Genomic DNA, 15,177 nt, shown 5'->3' with positions numbered 1-15,177 from the left:
GACCGAGTCAGATTTTCAGGACATGCGGTCAAATGTCGGGGCTCAGGCACATGCACAGTGTCGAGCGAGCGCTCCATCACTGAGCTATGTCCTCAATTCATGATTAACATTTTTATTTCCCTTGCCCAAAAAGTTAGAACAAGGCAAAGATACTCAGGAATGAACCACAAGAAAAAGATACACAGCAGAGGCAGATGTTCCAGCCGCCCACAAGCTGCCCTTACCGGAGAGCTGCTGACAGTGGGCTTCTCTGAGAAGTTTCTGTTGTTTCGGAAATGAAGGTTTAAACTCCCTGAATGTTGTTTTGTTGGTTTTTCTAAGGTCACTCTTTATGATGTAGAACATAGCAAACGGAATGGACACGGAACCCCGCGTGCATGCCCTGCACACGCTTAGAGGGCAGCAGTTTGGACAAGTTTGCACATTCTTTCCTTCTGTGTGGGAATTGCTGGCGAGGGGCTTCCAAGGCTTGAGCGTCAAGTCTTTTGAATAACATTACAGATCTCACCTGAAGGACAGTAGCTGCCCAATAGTTAACTTCATGGAAAAGATGGCCCTCATCCAATACAAACGTCCTTAGCCAAGGTGAGGAAACTTGGGCTCAGAGGAGAGGGCAGGTTCAAGGTCTCTCAGGTTAAAGCACAGCCAAGATCCCAACCACTTCTGGAAAACCCAGTTTCACACGCATCACACATACATCACCACATCACACATACATCACCACATCATACATGCATCATGACGTCACACATACATCACATCACACATGCATCATGACATCACACATACATCACATCACACATGCATCACCACATCACACATGCATCATGACATCACACATACATCACATCACACATGCATCATGACATCACACATGCATCATCACATCACACATACATCACATCACACATACATCACCACATCACACATGCATCATGACATCACACATACATCACATCCCACATGCATCATGACATCACACATACATCACATCACACATGCATCATGACATCACACATACATCACCACATCACACACACATCATGACATCACACATGCATCACATCACACATGCATCACCACATCACACATGCATCACCACATCACACATGCATCATGACATCACACATACATCACCACATCACACACGCATCATGACATCACACATACATCACATCACACATGCATCATGACATCACACATATATCACATCACACATGCATCATGACATCACACATACATCACCACATCACACATGCATCATGACATCACACATACATCACCACATCATACATGCATCATGACATCACACATACATCACATCACACATGCATCACGACATCACACATACATCATCACCACATCACACATGCATCATGACATCACACATACATCATGACATCACACATACATCACATCTTAGCTGCTTTTTACCAGCCCACCAGGAGATCATGAAATGGCAGGGAGAGGGTGCAATATTGGCCTTTATCTCCTTCTTTCCTCTCAACTCCTTAAGGATACCCCCAGTCTCCAAAAATCGCTCATGGGAGTTTCACTTACCTGGATCATGTTTTGTGGTTTTCCTTGTCCAAGCAGTGGATTCAGATGTTGTGGAATTTGTCAGGGGCTTTGGTGAGACTGTAGTCTTGGTTACGATGATGTTTGGTTTTTTGCTGGTGCTAGCTGTAGTTGAATTGCTGGAAAAAGGAGGGTGACTCCCTGTGAGGAAGGAGCTGTTGGTTGAATTGCCCAAGTCCTCAGTGTGGCTTTGTGTCTCAGTTGAGAGTGTTGAAGTGTCTTCCAGTGGGTTCCTTCTAACTGTCACGGAAGTTCCAACAGAGGTAAGAGTCTGGGCCACTGCTATTTTGCTTTCTGTGATTCCACTAGTGGGGACTGTACCCTCAAGGGTGGTGGCAAGGGCCGGGGTGCTGGCGGTTGACAAGATCCCAGATGAGCTCGTGGTCTTAGGGATAATTGGTTTTGTCTCAGTGGATGGAGGCAAAGTTAACATCTTAGAAGTGGACAAGGCTGTCATCACTTCTGTAGGGCTGTGGCTCATGTCTGGGGTCCCAGAAACAGTGATGGTTGTTTCTATTTCTGTGATGCAGGTGGTGAGTTTAATATGGGTTAAGCTGAAGGCAACCAAGCCCTTGGCTGGAGTTGCACTGTCGGGTCCCAGGACCCTTGAGCTGCTGAGAACCCCAGCTGAGCTGTCAGAGGAGGAGCTGCTCTCTGAAGACAGGTGCTCCACTTCCATGGACGTGTGTGCCAAAGTCAGGAGGTCAATTGTGATCTTCCTTGCCTCTTCAGAGCTGTCATCAGTACAAAGGGTGTCAAAGATGGCTTCTATGGGGTCCCTCACTGGGCCAGTTTTGACAACGCTCATCCCAGGACTGGGGCTGTCGCTTGGTGCCAATGTCTCTGTAGGGATGGTGTGCACAACCATGGACTTGGAAGGTATTCTTATCGAAAGAGTTCTGGTCTCTATTACAGAGGAACTGGTCTGGGTCTTTAGGGTCAATTCAACGGGTGACATGCTCTGGTTCCCCAGGGAGGATGGTGTAGGGGAGGTGGTCAGAGATGGTGGTGCAGGGGAGGTGGTCAGAGATGATGGTGCAGGGGAAGCAGTCTGGATACCCAGGGAGGATGGTGCAGAGGAAGCGGTCTGGATACCCAGGGAGGATGGTGCAGGGGAAGTTATCTGGGTACCCAGGGATGATGGTGCAGGGGAAGTGGTCTGGGTACCCAGGGAGGATGGTGCAGGGGAAGTGGTCTGGGTACCCAGGGATGATGGTTCAGGGGAGGTGGTCAGAGATGGTGGTGCAGGGGAAGTGGTCTGGGAATCCAGGGAGGACGCTGCTGGAGAGGTGGTCTGATAATTTAGGGTTGACACACTAGGAGAGGTGGTCTTGGTCTCCAGGGATGCTGCTGCAGGGGTGGTGGCATGTGTCTTCCTGCTCTTCGTTATAACAGCGGTGATCGGGGTGTCCCTGGAATTGACCTCTGAACTGGTTGTGATTAATGCGTTAGAAGCGGTTTCAGCGCTGAGAGTTTGTGTGTCTAGAGGAACATTCTGAGTCGGGTTGGTGATCTGGAAAGCTCTCTCTGAGCTGGGCCTGTCCCTTTGCGTAAAGGTGGGCACTTCCATGTTGTCGGTTGTCACCAAAGGAACTGATCTGCTAGTGCCGAGGCCTGTGTGTCGGGTGAGAACAGCCTGATGAGTTCCGGTGGGTGAGAACAACCTGATGACTTGGCGGTTTATACCCTGGGTGCTATTGGATGGCCCGGAGGGTCATTGTCTGTATAAACCTGGAGGATGAAGGCAGCACAGAGAAGCCAAAGCCTGCGTGGCAGCGCTGAAGACACACTGCCCCAACTAGTGCTCTCTGAAGCGCTGACAACTGCCCCTGCCCCGAAGGATCCCAGCTGAGCACTGGTCTGCAGCGCAGCCTCACAGCATGCACCGACAAAGGCAGGCAAAGGAGACAGGAATCTGCGTGAACCAAGGACTGCAGAACAGGAGCCAGAACTTCCAGAACTTTTGAGGAAACTTTTGTCACTCTCCCATGGGTAGTTTGCTCACCTCCCCCAAAAAATTTCCCATAGAAGTATGTTCTTCAAAGTCTAGAATGACCTATGGTTTCATCTTTAGAGATAACTGGGAGGACAGGGAGAGAGAGGAGCCTCCAGCCTGAATGGAGTATGTCCTAGGAAAGCAAGTGATCAGGGAGCTGGAGCCAGCTCACGTGGGTAAAGAAAATGACTAGTGGGCGCGCGTGCGCATGCGCACACGCACCATGCTTACTCAGTCAACACAACTGCTCGCATGCACACACGTGTCTGCAGGAGCTACTGCTTGCCTTCTTCATATGAGCACTAATGCCCAAACCCAAGCTATTACTTTGAGGCCCTTAGTCCACAGAACCCAGCCCAGATCACAGGATGTTGCTGCTGTCCTCCCCCATGCCTCTTAACTGGGGGTGAGAAGAGTATGGAAATGCAGCCTGGTTTGAGTCCCGCCTCTGTTTCTTGTTTGCTCGTGCTGTGACACAGGCCAAGTCTCTGTGCTCCACAGTGGCACTTTCTCATCTGTAAAGTGGAGCAAGGGGCATCTGCTTCCTGGGATCATAAGGTTTCAGTTAAATAGAATAAAGACTGCAGCATAAGCCTGGTCAACTGTGACCGTGTTTGACAGGTAGGGTAGTCCAATGGTTAGGCACTGCTAGCACACGGTGGCTCCAAGGTTAAATTACTCCCTATAGGCTGCAGTCGCCTTGCTCTTAAGTGGGTGGCAGTGTCTTAGAGGTATGAGCCTATTCCTTGACGTTACTATGAGTATTTAAAAGGTAATGTTGGGCCAGCCCGATAGCTTCTGGATAAGGCTGCTTGCCACCAAGCTATTTAAGATTCAAATTGACATCTGGTCTCCACACATATGTCAGGTACTTGTGGTCTCTCTCTCTCTCTCTCTCTCTCTCTCGTGTGTGTGTGTGTGTGTGTGTGTGTGTGTGCGTGTGTGTAGTGAATAGGTTTGATTGAGAGATCCTAGGTCAAGGAATAAGGTGAGAGCCTTTAAGGATGATCCCAAAATCAACCTCGGGCCTTCACAGACATTGTACACACGTTCACACACAGCCAAACACATGTGGATCACCACATATGTTAAAAACATTTCTCTTTCACACACATAGAAAATGGAAAGTGGAAAAATTAATAAAGTGGATATAGCAAGTTCCGTGCAGTCAGGGCCCTGTGTTAATAATAAATGAATATTTACTTATTTATAAATTCTGTCAATAAATTCAAAAACAGAATTTTAAAAAGTAATGTCCAGTGCGACATGTCAGTGTGTGGTCTTCGCTGTAGCAGTCTCCATGCTGTGGGGTCACGGACAGCAGGGGGCTGTGCATGGGAGGAAAAATCAGAAGTCTCAGTAGAACGCTGTACAGTTTTACTATGAACTTAACGTCAGCCTGGAGATTATCTGTTTTAAAGTGTGTGTGATGAGTTTACCGCAGTGCCTGTCAGCGACAGATCACTGTTAGCTCCCATCTTTCAGAAAAGCTTGCCTTTCTCAGAATCTCCCTGCTCAAGCAGTCTGTGACAAATGTTTTCATTCAAAAGACAAATTTCAAAGAATAGCTGGGCTAGGTAACACAGTTGGATGAACCAGAGCTTCCTCAGGCCATAGTCTTCAGTTCACAGCAAAATGATCACCAGCTGGCATCTCCTGCCCCCTCTGCCTTCCACCACACTATCCCACGACTAAAGACTAACTTCCCAGACTCCCTTACAGTGATGACTGCAGGGCCACCATGCGTAAGCTGACCTGTCTGCTGTCCCCCACACTCAATTCCTCAGGCCATTAATACAATTATCAAAAATGTCTTCCTTGTCCACAAAGGGCTGTCTTTGCCAACACTGACACCCAGAGCCCCGCCAGGGAGAAGCCCCGGGGGCTATCCTGCTCCTTACCTGGAGAGCTCACATTGACTCCAGCCTTCCAGCAGAAGACAAGGAGAGACACAGCCAGGCCCCAGACGGAGCCCATCATGCCTGGCACTGAGCACCACTGCCTGCCAGCCCTGCCTGCTGCCTCTCCTCACCACCCTTTCCTGCTTCCTCAATCCAGGGAGGAGGGGCAGCTGACTGCCCAGGTGTGACTGGGTAGGTTCCAGGATGTAGCCAGGTGACCACAAACCTGCAGGCTGACGGCAGGCTCATGGTCCCACTCCCCACCCCCACTCCCTTGCCTGGCAGCCTTGCCTCTCTGATTTGAAGATATAGTGTCAATTCCATTCTGAAACTCTCCCCTGCCACGGAGAAAGGCATGAGAGAGATGGTGTTTATCCTACTCACCCACACCTGGGGTCCAGGTTCTATGGGCAGACCTGAGTTTCTCTGCTGAGCCTAGACTTTATCAGTTCTAGGGACCAAGGGCAAATAAGAGAACATTTCTGAGCCTCAACTTCTTGTTCTATAAAATGGATACACTATCTGACTCAGGACACCACCAAAGTTCCTATATTGTACATTGCTGTTGCCAGAGAAAAATACATCCATCTCAGTAGCTCAAAATATAAGTGGGAGCTCTCAGCCTCAACCAGTCCACGTGAACGAGTTTCCCACTTACACAAGAGAGTCCAAATTCCAGGAGACACGTGGAATCGAAGACATGGAAGTTTTATTGGTCATGTTGATGGTTGTATCTAGATGGTGTGCTCTCCCACAAAATGCCAGGAGGGGCCCCCTTATATTGGGGAGCAGGGGAAAGAGGAGGGGCTAGGGAGATGAAAACGTAGTTATCTATGCCCCCAGCCTTTAGGTAATTCATTAATATGTAAATCTTGAGGCAGAGGTCTGTTAGTCACGATCTCTACCTGTGCCTTACGTGACCCACTATTGGAGGTTAAATGGAGGTGAGACTGCATGTTAGGTCTCTGGGTTCTGGGGGAGTGGCCAAACACCCCGGGATGTCTTCTACAGCCCAACAGGGACAGGACTCTAACCTCTAATATCTTTCTATTTTTCAACATCCTGGGATTTTGCATCCAAGTCAAAGGCAGGACCAGGCCCCCAGCCGACTCGAAGATCCAGGATGTGCGTGATGCTCTGAGTCCAAAAGCCAGCGGAAGGAGATGACTTAGGGACACCTAGGAGATTAGTTCCTGAGGCAAGGAGTGATGTTATGGACTGTATTTTCCATGTGCCTCCCCCCAAACAGAGAGGACTCTCACCCCTCAAGGACCAAGGCCAAGTGCCCTTAGGGCCGCACTCTGTGACCAGACAAGTTTCCGTGGGCATTTTAAGTGCTTTTGGATGAAAACAGCTCTGGGATGGAGCAGACACGTCGGATATGTGTCACAGAATCACAAAACTGAGAACTGGAAGGAAGTATAAAACTGTATCAAAAGCTCTGTCCTGGTTCCAGCTCTGTCCTTAATGGTGGGCAAGAAGCTCTGTGGTCTTAGATGAGTAGTTTGCCCTCTCTGGACTTCAGTCAGGAAGAGTTCTGAGGACTTGTTGGCCCAGCAGTCTGAGATTGGCTGCTGGATATCTGACAGTGTCACCTAGAACTTTACTGGGCACTGGGGTGACAGACTGTCCCGCCTGGGAGGAGGAGCTGTCATCTTGGGGTATTCTTGGGGTATGTCAGCCTTTTCAGAAGGGGCCGATGGAGTCTGTGTGAAGTAACCTGCCCCTTGGAGTTGAGGGTCTTGGGGAGCAGTCCCAGGAACTCAGTCCGCAGGCTGAGCCTCTTTCATTCTCCCACATTCAAACTCAGCTCTCTAACAGGTGGAAGGAGGAAGGGGCGCTGCAGGGACCTGCATTTTGGGAAACCTTGCCATGTAGCCTTGTCCCCATGTGAAACCCGACCTTTAAGGAGGTAGAGGGAACACCACAGGAGGGCAGGTTCTCTGGGCAGTCTTCCACCCTCTCCTGCAGCACCCCTGCATTGCCAGGGGCTTCCTCATTCCAGGGGCAGGCAGGTCCCTACCTCTGAGCTTACTCTACTGACCAGCATTCAGGTGCCCTTTTCACCCCAACAAGGAATTCCCCACTGCATTTCCTCTTCCAACTGAAATGGTCAACTGCTCTACACACTTGCAAATGAAAAGAGAAAAACAGAAAAACCTTAAGAAGATGTGAGCCAGTTTCTGTGGAATGAATTTATAGTCTTAGCTAGCTGGTACAAAAGACACAAAATGTGGGTATTTTATTTACAAGCTGTAAGCCTAGATTGGTGTGGAGCTATTCTACCTACTCCCTAGCTATACTTTTTACTTACTGTTTCTCCTGTCCATTTTCTCTCATGGCGGCCTCTTCAGCCTTGATCTTCTTTCTTCTCCCCTTAAGTTTCTTCTTTATTATGTCACAGGGTTATTTCCAAACCTGGCTGATAGCCAGCAGCTCTGAGGGCCATCACAGACTTCACTAGAAAGTTCTTGGACTATTTCTTCACAGCCCAGCTCAGCTCTCACCCTGAGTTAGCACAAGGCTAATTCTTTAGAAATCTTACTATGGGACACCAGGACTTCAAGACTGTCGCTCATGCCATTGAAGGAGAAGAGGCTCATGGAGGTTAAACTTGGGGAGCTTCGGAGCTGGATGCTGATGCAGGATTTCACCCCCAGTGGTATTGCAGGAGCCTTTCAGAGAAGGTATGGCTGGTATTACAACAACGTTCGTTAAGGCAGAATCTGGGGGGGTTAACATGGAGCTGGTAGCCTACATGATTTTCAGCTACTGCATTTATACAAGGAACTCAAACATGAGCTGCAATGCAAGTACCACTGAAGAAGGGTCTCTGGAAGGTACTGCATGGCCAAATATAACCACCTGTCCTGCTCCGATATAGGAAGAATTCAACTGGCTGAACCTTCATACCCTGACTAGTGTCCAATAAAAGGTGACTACCTGGAAGAAGAAAAGAAGAAGAAGAAGAAGAAGAAGAAGAAGAAGAAGAAGAAGAAGAAGAAGAAGAAGAAGAAGACTTACTACTTTTAACAAGCACATGCTTCTACATGTCAGACATTGATCTCAGCTCTTGAGATAATACGTCATAGAGGAAAACAAATGGGGCTCACCCACAAGAGCTAGGTCCTGAAGAGAGGGTGGGCAATGAACATGGGAATAGGAATTTGTAAGTGACCGAGAAAGAACAAGAGACATTGTGAGAACTTGTGTGTGTAGGGGATGTGTGTATGTGTGTGTAGGGTGTGTGTGTGTGTGCAGGTTGCAGTACTGAATAAAAAGGGAGGAGGTTGTAGGAGCAGCTAGAGAGAGGTCAAAAGCTTAAAACAGGAAGATTTACGCAGTGAAAATTCTGGGATTTGGTTTCCTTTAAAAAACACAGAAGCACTTGGGAGGCAGAGGCAGGTGGATTTCTGAGTTCGAGGCCAGCCTGGTCTACAGAGTGAGTTCCAGGACAGCCAGGGCTACACAGAGAAACCCTGTCTTGAAAAACCCAAAAAATTTTTAAAAAAAAGTAAAAAATAAATAAATAAAATAAAAAACGCAGAAATGTTATAAGTATATGTTTTTATTTTTTAATCCCAGGGGTGGGATGTGGGGCTGTTCAGACTGTCCACAGCAGCTATGATTTGCCTCATGCTCTGGCAGGGACATGACTTTGCCAGGTACAGACAGTTTCTGCGATTGTGTGACATTTGGAATTCTCGTGACTTTTCAGAGGGTACATAAATGCTAGGGCCCTGAGGGGCATGGTGGATTGTTGTTTGTCATTGTTTGCAGCTTGTTAAGTAGTGGTGCACAAAGAAGAAACACAACAATAAGAACGTAGACATCCTGACAGTGAAGTTCAAACTTGCCCCAAGGAACTCAGCAGCCCTAGGCAGCAAGAAGTAGTCTAATGATAACGTTGCCCCCTTTCTCACCCCTGACTTTATTCTGGGGTCTCTCTTTCCTTTCCCCTCTATCTTTCTTTCTCTCTTATTTTAATGTTAGGGGGGTTGAAAGGGTAGAGAAAAAGCGTAGAGAAGGGTAGAAGAAAGAAGAACCCACAAAGCAGCCAACGACAGCTACAGGTTTCTGAACAGCAAAGAGCCTCTGGGGCTGGAATCACAGGAGTATAAGAGATGGGGGAGGGTTCTGGGGGTCGGAGAGGGTAACAGGGATTTTGTGGGCATTGAGGCTTTACTCTATCAAAATATAAATTACAATAGAGTTTAAATGTCTTCAGTGGCTTCATCTATGCCCCTAGAGTCTGGCTTCATTCCATAAAACAAAATGAACATCTGTTCTGTGGGCTTAACTGACAAAGCAGAGTACAGAACAAGACAGGGCCTGGGTGGGGTTCACCCCCAGGACATGGCCTAGAGGGGATTCACCCCCAGGTCACAGTCTGGGTGGGGTTCACCCTGGCACTGCAAGGAAAAGTAAAAGCAAAATCAAAACCAAATAGTGACTAGGTGGCTTCAAACCTATTCTGGTAAGGTGGAACAGGGAAGTAGACCATGAGTTACTGACTGGTTACTATTAGGTCCAATTTTGGGTGAGAGCTAAACAGAAGGGTCTTTTCCATCAGCTACTCTTTTTTTTTTTTTTTAAAGATTTATTTATTTATTTTTTTATTTTATTTATGAGTACACTGTAGCTGTCTTCAGACACACCAGAAGAGGGCATCCAATCTCATTACGGATGGTTGTGAGCCACCATGTGGTTGCTGGGATTTGAACTCAGGACCTTTGGAAGAACAGTCAGTGCTCTTAACCGCTGAGCCATCTCTCCAGCCCCCTCCATCAGCTACTCTTAAAATCTGCCAATTGACTCTCTTCTGACTTCTAAGTTCAGATAGTTTAGTTTTAGGGACATGAGACTAAAGCGACTGCCTCCATCTGGCCTGCCGGCCTCGCTCAGGACCCTTGTTCAAGACAGTGGTGCTCTCTGATTTTTAACTTGATGAGCAAATGAGCTTGAGGTGTCCCTGGAGAGCCCTGAGCAGAGCGACGGGCCCTAATTTGGGGATTAGGAGGCCGGGCAGGAGAAACCCTGGCAGCTGTGTTGAGAACAGCATAGAGACCAGGAGCTAGGTGTTCTTGCCCCATTGTAGGCATGGCATGGGATGGTGGGGAAGGAAAAGCCTGGGAAAACTCCCTGATTAGTGATTTGTTTTGAAAGTAGAGATAGAAATCAATTCAGTTTGATCAATGTGGGGTGTCAGGGTGAAGCCAAAGGTGGGTGCAGGCTCTCCGAGTGAGCATCAGAAAGGTCCTGGAGTCATGAGCACCAGTCAGGTTGAGCTCTCCTGCTCTCTGTCCCCACAAAGCCAACATATATGGTAGGGGTGACTCTAACTTGAGACAAGGCCTAATTGACTTAGCAAAAATGTCCTGGAAATGCAAAGCCATCTGTGTGCTAGACGAGGGGCTGATTGTAGTTGCACAGCTGACTTGTTTTGGGTTTCTTATCTCCACTGTCTCCCTTTACCATTTTGGGTCCAGGAGCTGGGGCTTGTGAATCACCCGAGAAGGGGACAAACTTTATTTACAGGTGCACTTGTATGTGTGTGCTCGATATAAATGGTTACCTGGATTGAAATGTTTATATACCAACTTACCAACGGGCATGGGGATTTACAAGCTTTGTTATGCTCACAGGATGGACAGTCTGTTTCCAAAGCAGTCAGAGTAGCAGGAAATTGTGCTAACCCTGCATTTTGAAGGGGCTCTGTTTTAACCAGATAAATTAGGATATGATAGTGCCTGGCCCCCAGTATTTTCACTATAACAAAACAAACAAACAAACAAACAACCCACTTTCTATAGGGCTAGGGAGATGGCTCAGTTGGTAGAGTGTTGCCTCCGAGGTAAGGGCTTGAGTCTGATCCCAAAACTCACAGAAAAATGTCAGGTGTGGTGATGTGCACTTGCAATCCCAGAGCTGAGGAGGCAAAGACAGAAAGATCTTTAGGACTCGCTGGCCAGATAGCCTAGCCAACCTGGTGAGCTCCAGGCCTAGGAGAGATCCTGTCCCAAGGAAGAAGACAGTGTCCCTGAGGATGCCATCTGAGATTGTCCTTGTAAGACTCTAGGGAGCCTTAGCTTACCAGGGACCCCCTGAGTGAACCATGCAGAATCATGAATTGATGCAAAAAACAAGAAGAATTTAATGTTCCAACGCACTGGGGTTGTCCTGCACCGAAGGTGGAATGGCGACCCTGGGAAGCCCATTTGGCCAGTTTTTATAGTTTTTAGGGCAGCAGCCATTAGGCACAATGTGATTGGCAGAACAGTGTGACTTTTTAAACTGATTGGTCTTTAGGGAATGAGGTGGCAGGGACCTCCCTTGTCTGTAGGTGGCGAGGGTTGGAATGTGTGTGCTCAGGGCCTTCCTCACCTCCTGTAGTCTGAGGAATGTTAATCAGCCTCTCCCTTCTGGAGGGGAGGGGTGCCTACGTGTTCTAAGACCTTTCTCTTCCAGGAGGGGGAAGGGGTCTGGTGGAATTTTCCAAAGTTCCTGAGCTGACCTCTTCATCCTCTGGCCTTCAAATGTATGTGCATACATGTGCATATGCTCTCTCTCTCTCTCTCTCTCTCTCTCTCTCTCTCTCTCTCTCTCACACACACACACACACACACACACACATGCATATTTAAAAAAAAAAAAAAAAAACCTCTTCCTGCCATCTGTCAGGGTTCTGAGAGGATTCCATAAGTTCTGCATGTTGTGTAAGCACAGATGGTGTGCAAGAACTGTCTTGGAAGCTGACATGTGAGGATTGCAGATTCAAGATTGGTCTGGGCTAGAATGAGTTAAATGCCCGCCTAGGCAACTTAGTGAAAGCCGGTCTTGAAGTAAAAGTTGAGGGCTGGAGAGATGGCTCAGCGGTTAAGAGCACTGACTCCTCTTCCAGAGGATCTGAGTTCAATTCCCAGCAACCACATGGTGGCTCACAACCATCTGTAATGGGATCTGATGCCCTCTTCTGGTGTGTCTGAAGACAGTGACAGTGTACTCACATACATACAATAAATAAATCCTAAAAAAAGAAGAGACATTGATGTACTCATATAAAATAAATAAATAAATCTTTAAAAGAAAAGTTGAAAACAGAATTGGAGATTTCAGCTCAGTGGTAGAGAGTTTGCCTATGTGACACCTTAGGTTCCATCATCGAGTTCACAGAGAATAATAATAAACAGGCTCCCATGTGTGTCCCCTCACTCTGGCATCAAGGACAAGTTCAGGACTGAGTAAATGGGATTGTACATACACTTTTCAGTATTTGGCTTCTTTCCTTTAACATTGTGTCTGCGAGGTTCACCAGAGCTCTTGTGTATAATGCTTTATCCTTTTATAGTGGGTGGTTTTCATTGTAATGATAATCAACCAGAACTTCTCTGGGCATTTGCTTATTGATGTTTGGGTTTGGGTTGATTCCAGTTTTTCCCTGGTCTGTGAAAAGTTGCTACTCACTTTATTGCATATGTTTTGAATATATATTTCCAGGTCTGTGCAGGCTGACTTGTAACCCATGGGAAAGGAGACAATCATCCTGTTACCAGATAGGTGCCTTTCAGACACATTCCCCAAGGCCTCTTAGAGATCCTACAGGTGAAGCAACCAGCCAGCCATAGCTAGAGCCGACTGGAGGGCAGGTCTTTTGTGCTGGCCCTCCCTCCGTCCCTCTGTCATTTGCCTTACCCTAATCCCACTGGGGTTATGTTCCTAAATAAATTACTTAGAGAAATTAAGCCAACACAAAACCATTAGCCAAGAGCTGGGCTCTGGGCCAGCAGGGATCCTTGCTGCAATCAGCTACCCAGAAACCAGTGTTCAGATTAGCAAAGGCCCAGAGCGAGGCTTGGGTGAGGAGAATGGGGGATTCTGTTCAGCTGCAACCAAGAGTGGGGGAAGGGGATTAGGAGGGGATAAAGCTAGAGCTATCCACCGGGCCAGGCCCAGTGCTTTCCCGGTTACTCTGTAGAGAATGGGAAGCCATTGATGGCCTCTGAACAGGGAGCTGGCCACATACCAGAGCTGTGATGATGCAAGCTGGCCAGAAGCCAGTCAGAGACCAGCACAGGAAAGAGCTGCTGACCCAAGTCTGTGGTCACCTGACTATAATAAGAAAGATGAAACCATGTGGCCATAGTGTTAGAGGAAAGTTAGAGGAAAGAGGGGAGTAAAAGATGACCCTGTGACTAAAATCTAGATCATATGCAGAACAGAGGGGTGGGGGTGTGTGTGAATCACTTAGCTAGAGGTTATTGTTTTGGGTTCTTATTTTCTGCTTTTAAAAAAATAAAATAAAACAAAACAACAACAAAAAACTTCAAGGTCTCATATAGCCCAGGCCGGCCTTGAACTAACTATACAACCAAGATGTCTGACTTACCTGCTTTTACCTTTGTGACCTTGAATGTCTGATCTCCCTGCTTTGGCCTCCTCCATCTCCGTAGTACTAGGATAACGAGCAGGTGCCACCACACCCGATTTCTGGGGTGCTTAGCATTGACTCCAGGGTTTGGCAAACACACCATCAACTAAGCTATACCCCCAGTTCCCTAATTTTCTACTTTCAAGTCATTGCTATATTATAATGAATATATCATAATTGTATATATGTGTAATCATCACAACACAATGAGAAATATTATGAGCCAGATGTATTTTTGTAATTTTTTATGGCTAATTCATAATTTTAAATATGTTTACAACAATTCCAGGTTTCAGTTCTCCCCAGGCTAAGCCAATGTGGGGGACTTATCGGATGGCAGCTGAGAGACAGATATCCCTGGTCTGGGCCAGCCACGTTGGCCCCAACAAACCAAAGGTGACCTCTGTTCCATGGGTCCTGCTGGCAATGGCTGGAGGTGGACTCAGGCTCTCTTCTTGATTCCTTTCATAGTTACCGAGAGTGGCCTTCTGGAGAGGGTATGGAGGAGCTGCAGAACCTAACAAGCAACAAACCCCATCCGAGTTGCTGACACCTGTGGTCTTATAGTCTAACTATCTCTTGGGCCAGCAAGAGCCATGGCCTTCTATGCTTGCCCTCAGTGAATTGTCACTGCTGTCCAACCAGGCGGGCTCTAGGATCCAGAAGAGCAAACAGGCTCAGGGGCTAGAGGAGTCAAGTCGAGTTCCCCAGGGAGCAAGTGCCAAGCCAGACCCTCACACTCCTCCCCCTTGTATAATAGCAGTGAAGGGCGGCTCTCTGTGCTGGGCTGGGTACTTTAGGGCCAGGGCATAGAGAGTGTTGGGCAGAAGAGGATTTAGAACACACTCTGGTGAATTCGGCGCGATGCCAGTTTCTGTAAGGCTTACAAGCTAAGGATGTAAAGGATGTTTCGTGTATTTATAAATGGTGGTGGAGAAAAAAAAAGTTTATGATCCATGAAAATGAGATGCGATTCAAATAGAGAGCTCTGTCCCTGTTCAAAGGAGCCCTACCCTCTCCTCTCTCCTTCCCTCCCCTCCTCCCTCGTCCCCTCCGTTAGCTTTCCTTCTAGGCTCCACCCCACAGTTACCTGGCAACAGCCAGGTGTACCTGACTCACTATAAAAGGGGCTGTTTGCCCCCTCCTCACTCTCTTAGCCTCTTACTACCCCTTCTCTCCCTGTCCCTTCTACCTCTCTCCCCATCCCCTCCCCACTCTCTCCACATGTCTCTCTCTCTCTCTCTCTCTCTCTCTCTCTCTCTCTCTCTCTCTCT

The 15,177-nt window shown here is 47.7% G+C and overlaps 2 protein-coding genes and 1 pseudogene across 4 annotated transcripts in view; 1 reads left to right on the top strand and 2 right to left on the bottom strand.

Annotated features, from left to right (window-relative positions):
- Muc20 (mucin 20, cell surface associated) overlaps nucleotides 1–5,551 on the bottom strand; it is a gene marked incomplete at its 3' end in the record, with an annotated part of 6,397 nt that extends 846 nt beyond the window's left edge. Inside the window, exons 1-2 of the mRNA XM_028752318.1 lie at nucleotides 5,476–5,551; nucleotides 1,561–3,192 (exon numbers count right to left, since the gene is read on the bottom strand). Of these exons, the coding sequence (XP_028608151.1) occupies nucleotides 1,561–3,192; nucleotides 5,476–5,551 (1,708 nt within the window). The remainder of the gene's footprint in view (nucleotides 1–1,560; nucleotides 3,193–5,475) is intronic.
- A 2,033-nt stretch (nucleotides 5,552–7,584) lies between these two features.
- On the top strand, nucleotides 7,585–8,298 carry LOC114608323 (annotated as a pseudogene).
- Nucleotides 8,299–14,117: 5,819 nt separating this feature from the next.
- LOC114608340 overlaps nucleotides 14,118–15,177 on the bottom strand; it is a 2,724-nt gene continuing 1,664 nt past the window's right edge. For 2 of the 3 annotated variants that reach the window (XR_003709347.1, XM_028752301.1), the window contains one exon: nucleotides 14,118–14,420. Coding sequence is in view for 2 of the 3 variants with exons in the window: in XM_028752301.1 (XP_028608134.1) it covers nucleotides 14,346–14,420 (75 nt within the window). In the remaining variant the exon portion in view is untranslated. The remainder of the gene's footprint in view (nucleotides 14,421–15,177) is intronic. The other variant, XM_028752300.1, reaches the window with a different exon arrangement.

This window comes from Grammomys surdaster, unplaced genomic scaffold (genome assembly GCF_004785775.1).
Source record: "Grammomys surdaster isolate TR1022 unplaced genomic scaffold, NIH_TR_1.0 125889, whole genome shotgun sequence".
NCBI lineage: Eukaryota > Metazoa > Chordata > Mammalia > Rodentia > Muridae > Grammomys > Grammomys surdaster.
The sequence above is the reverse complement of the archived record's forward strand: the minus strand, read 5'-3'. Positions and strand labels throughout refer to the sequence as shown.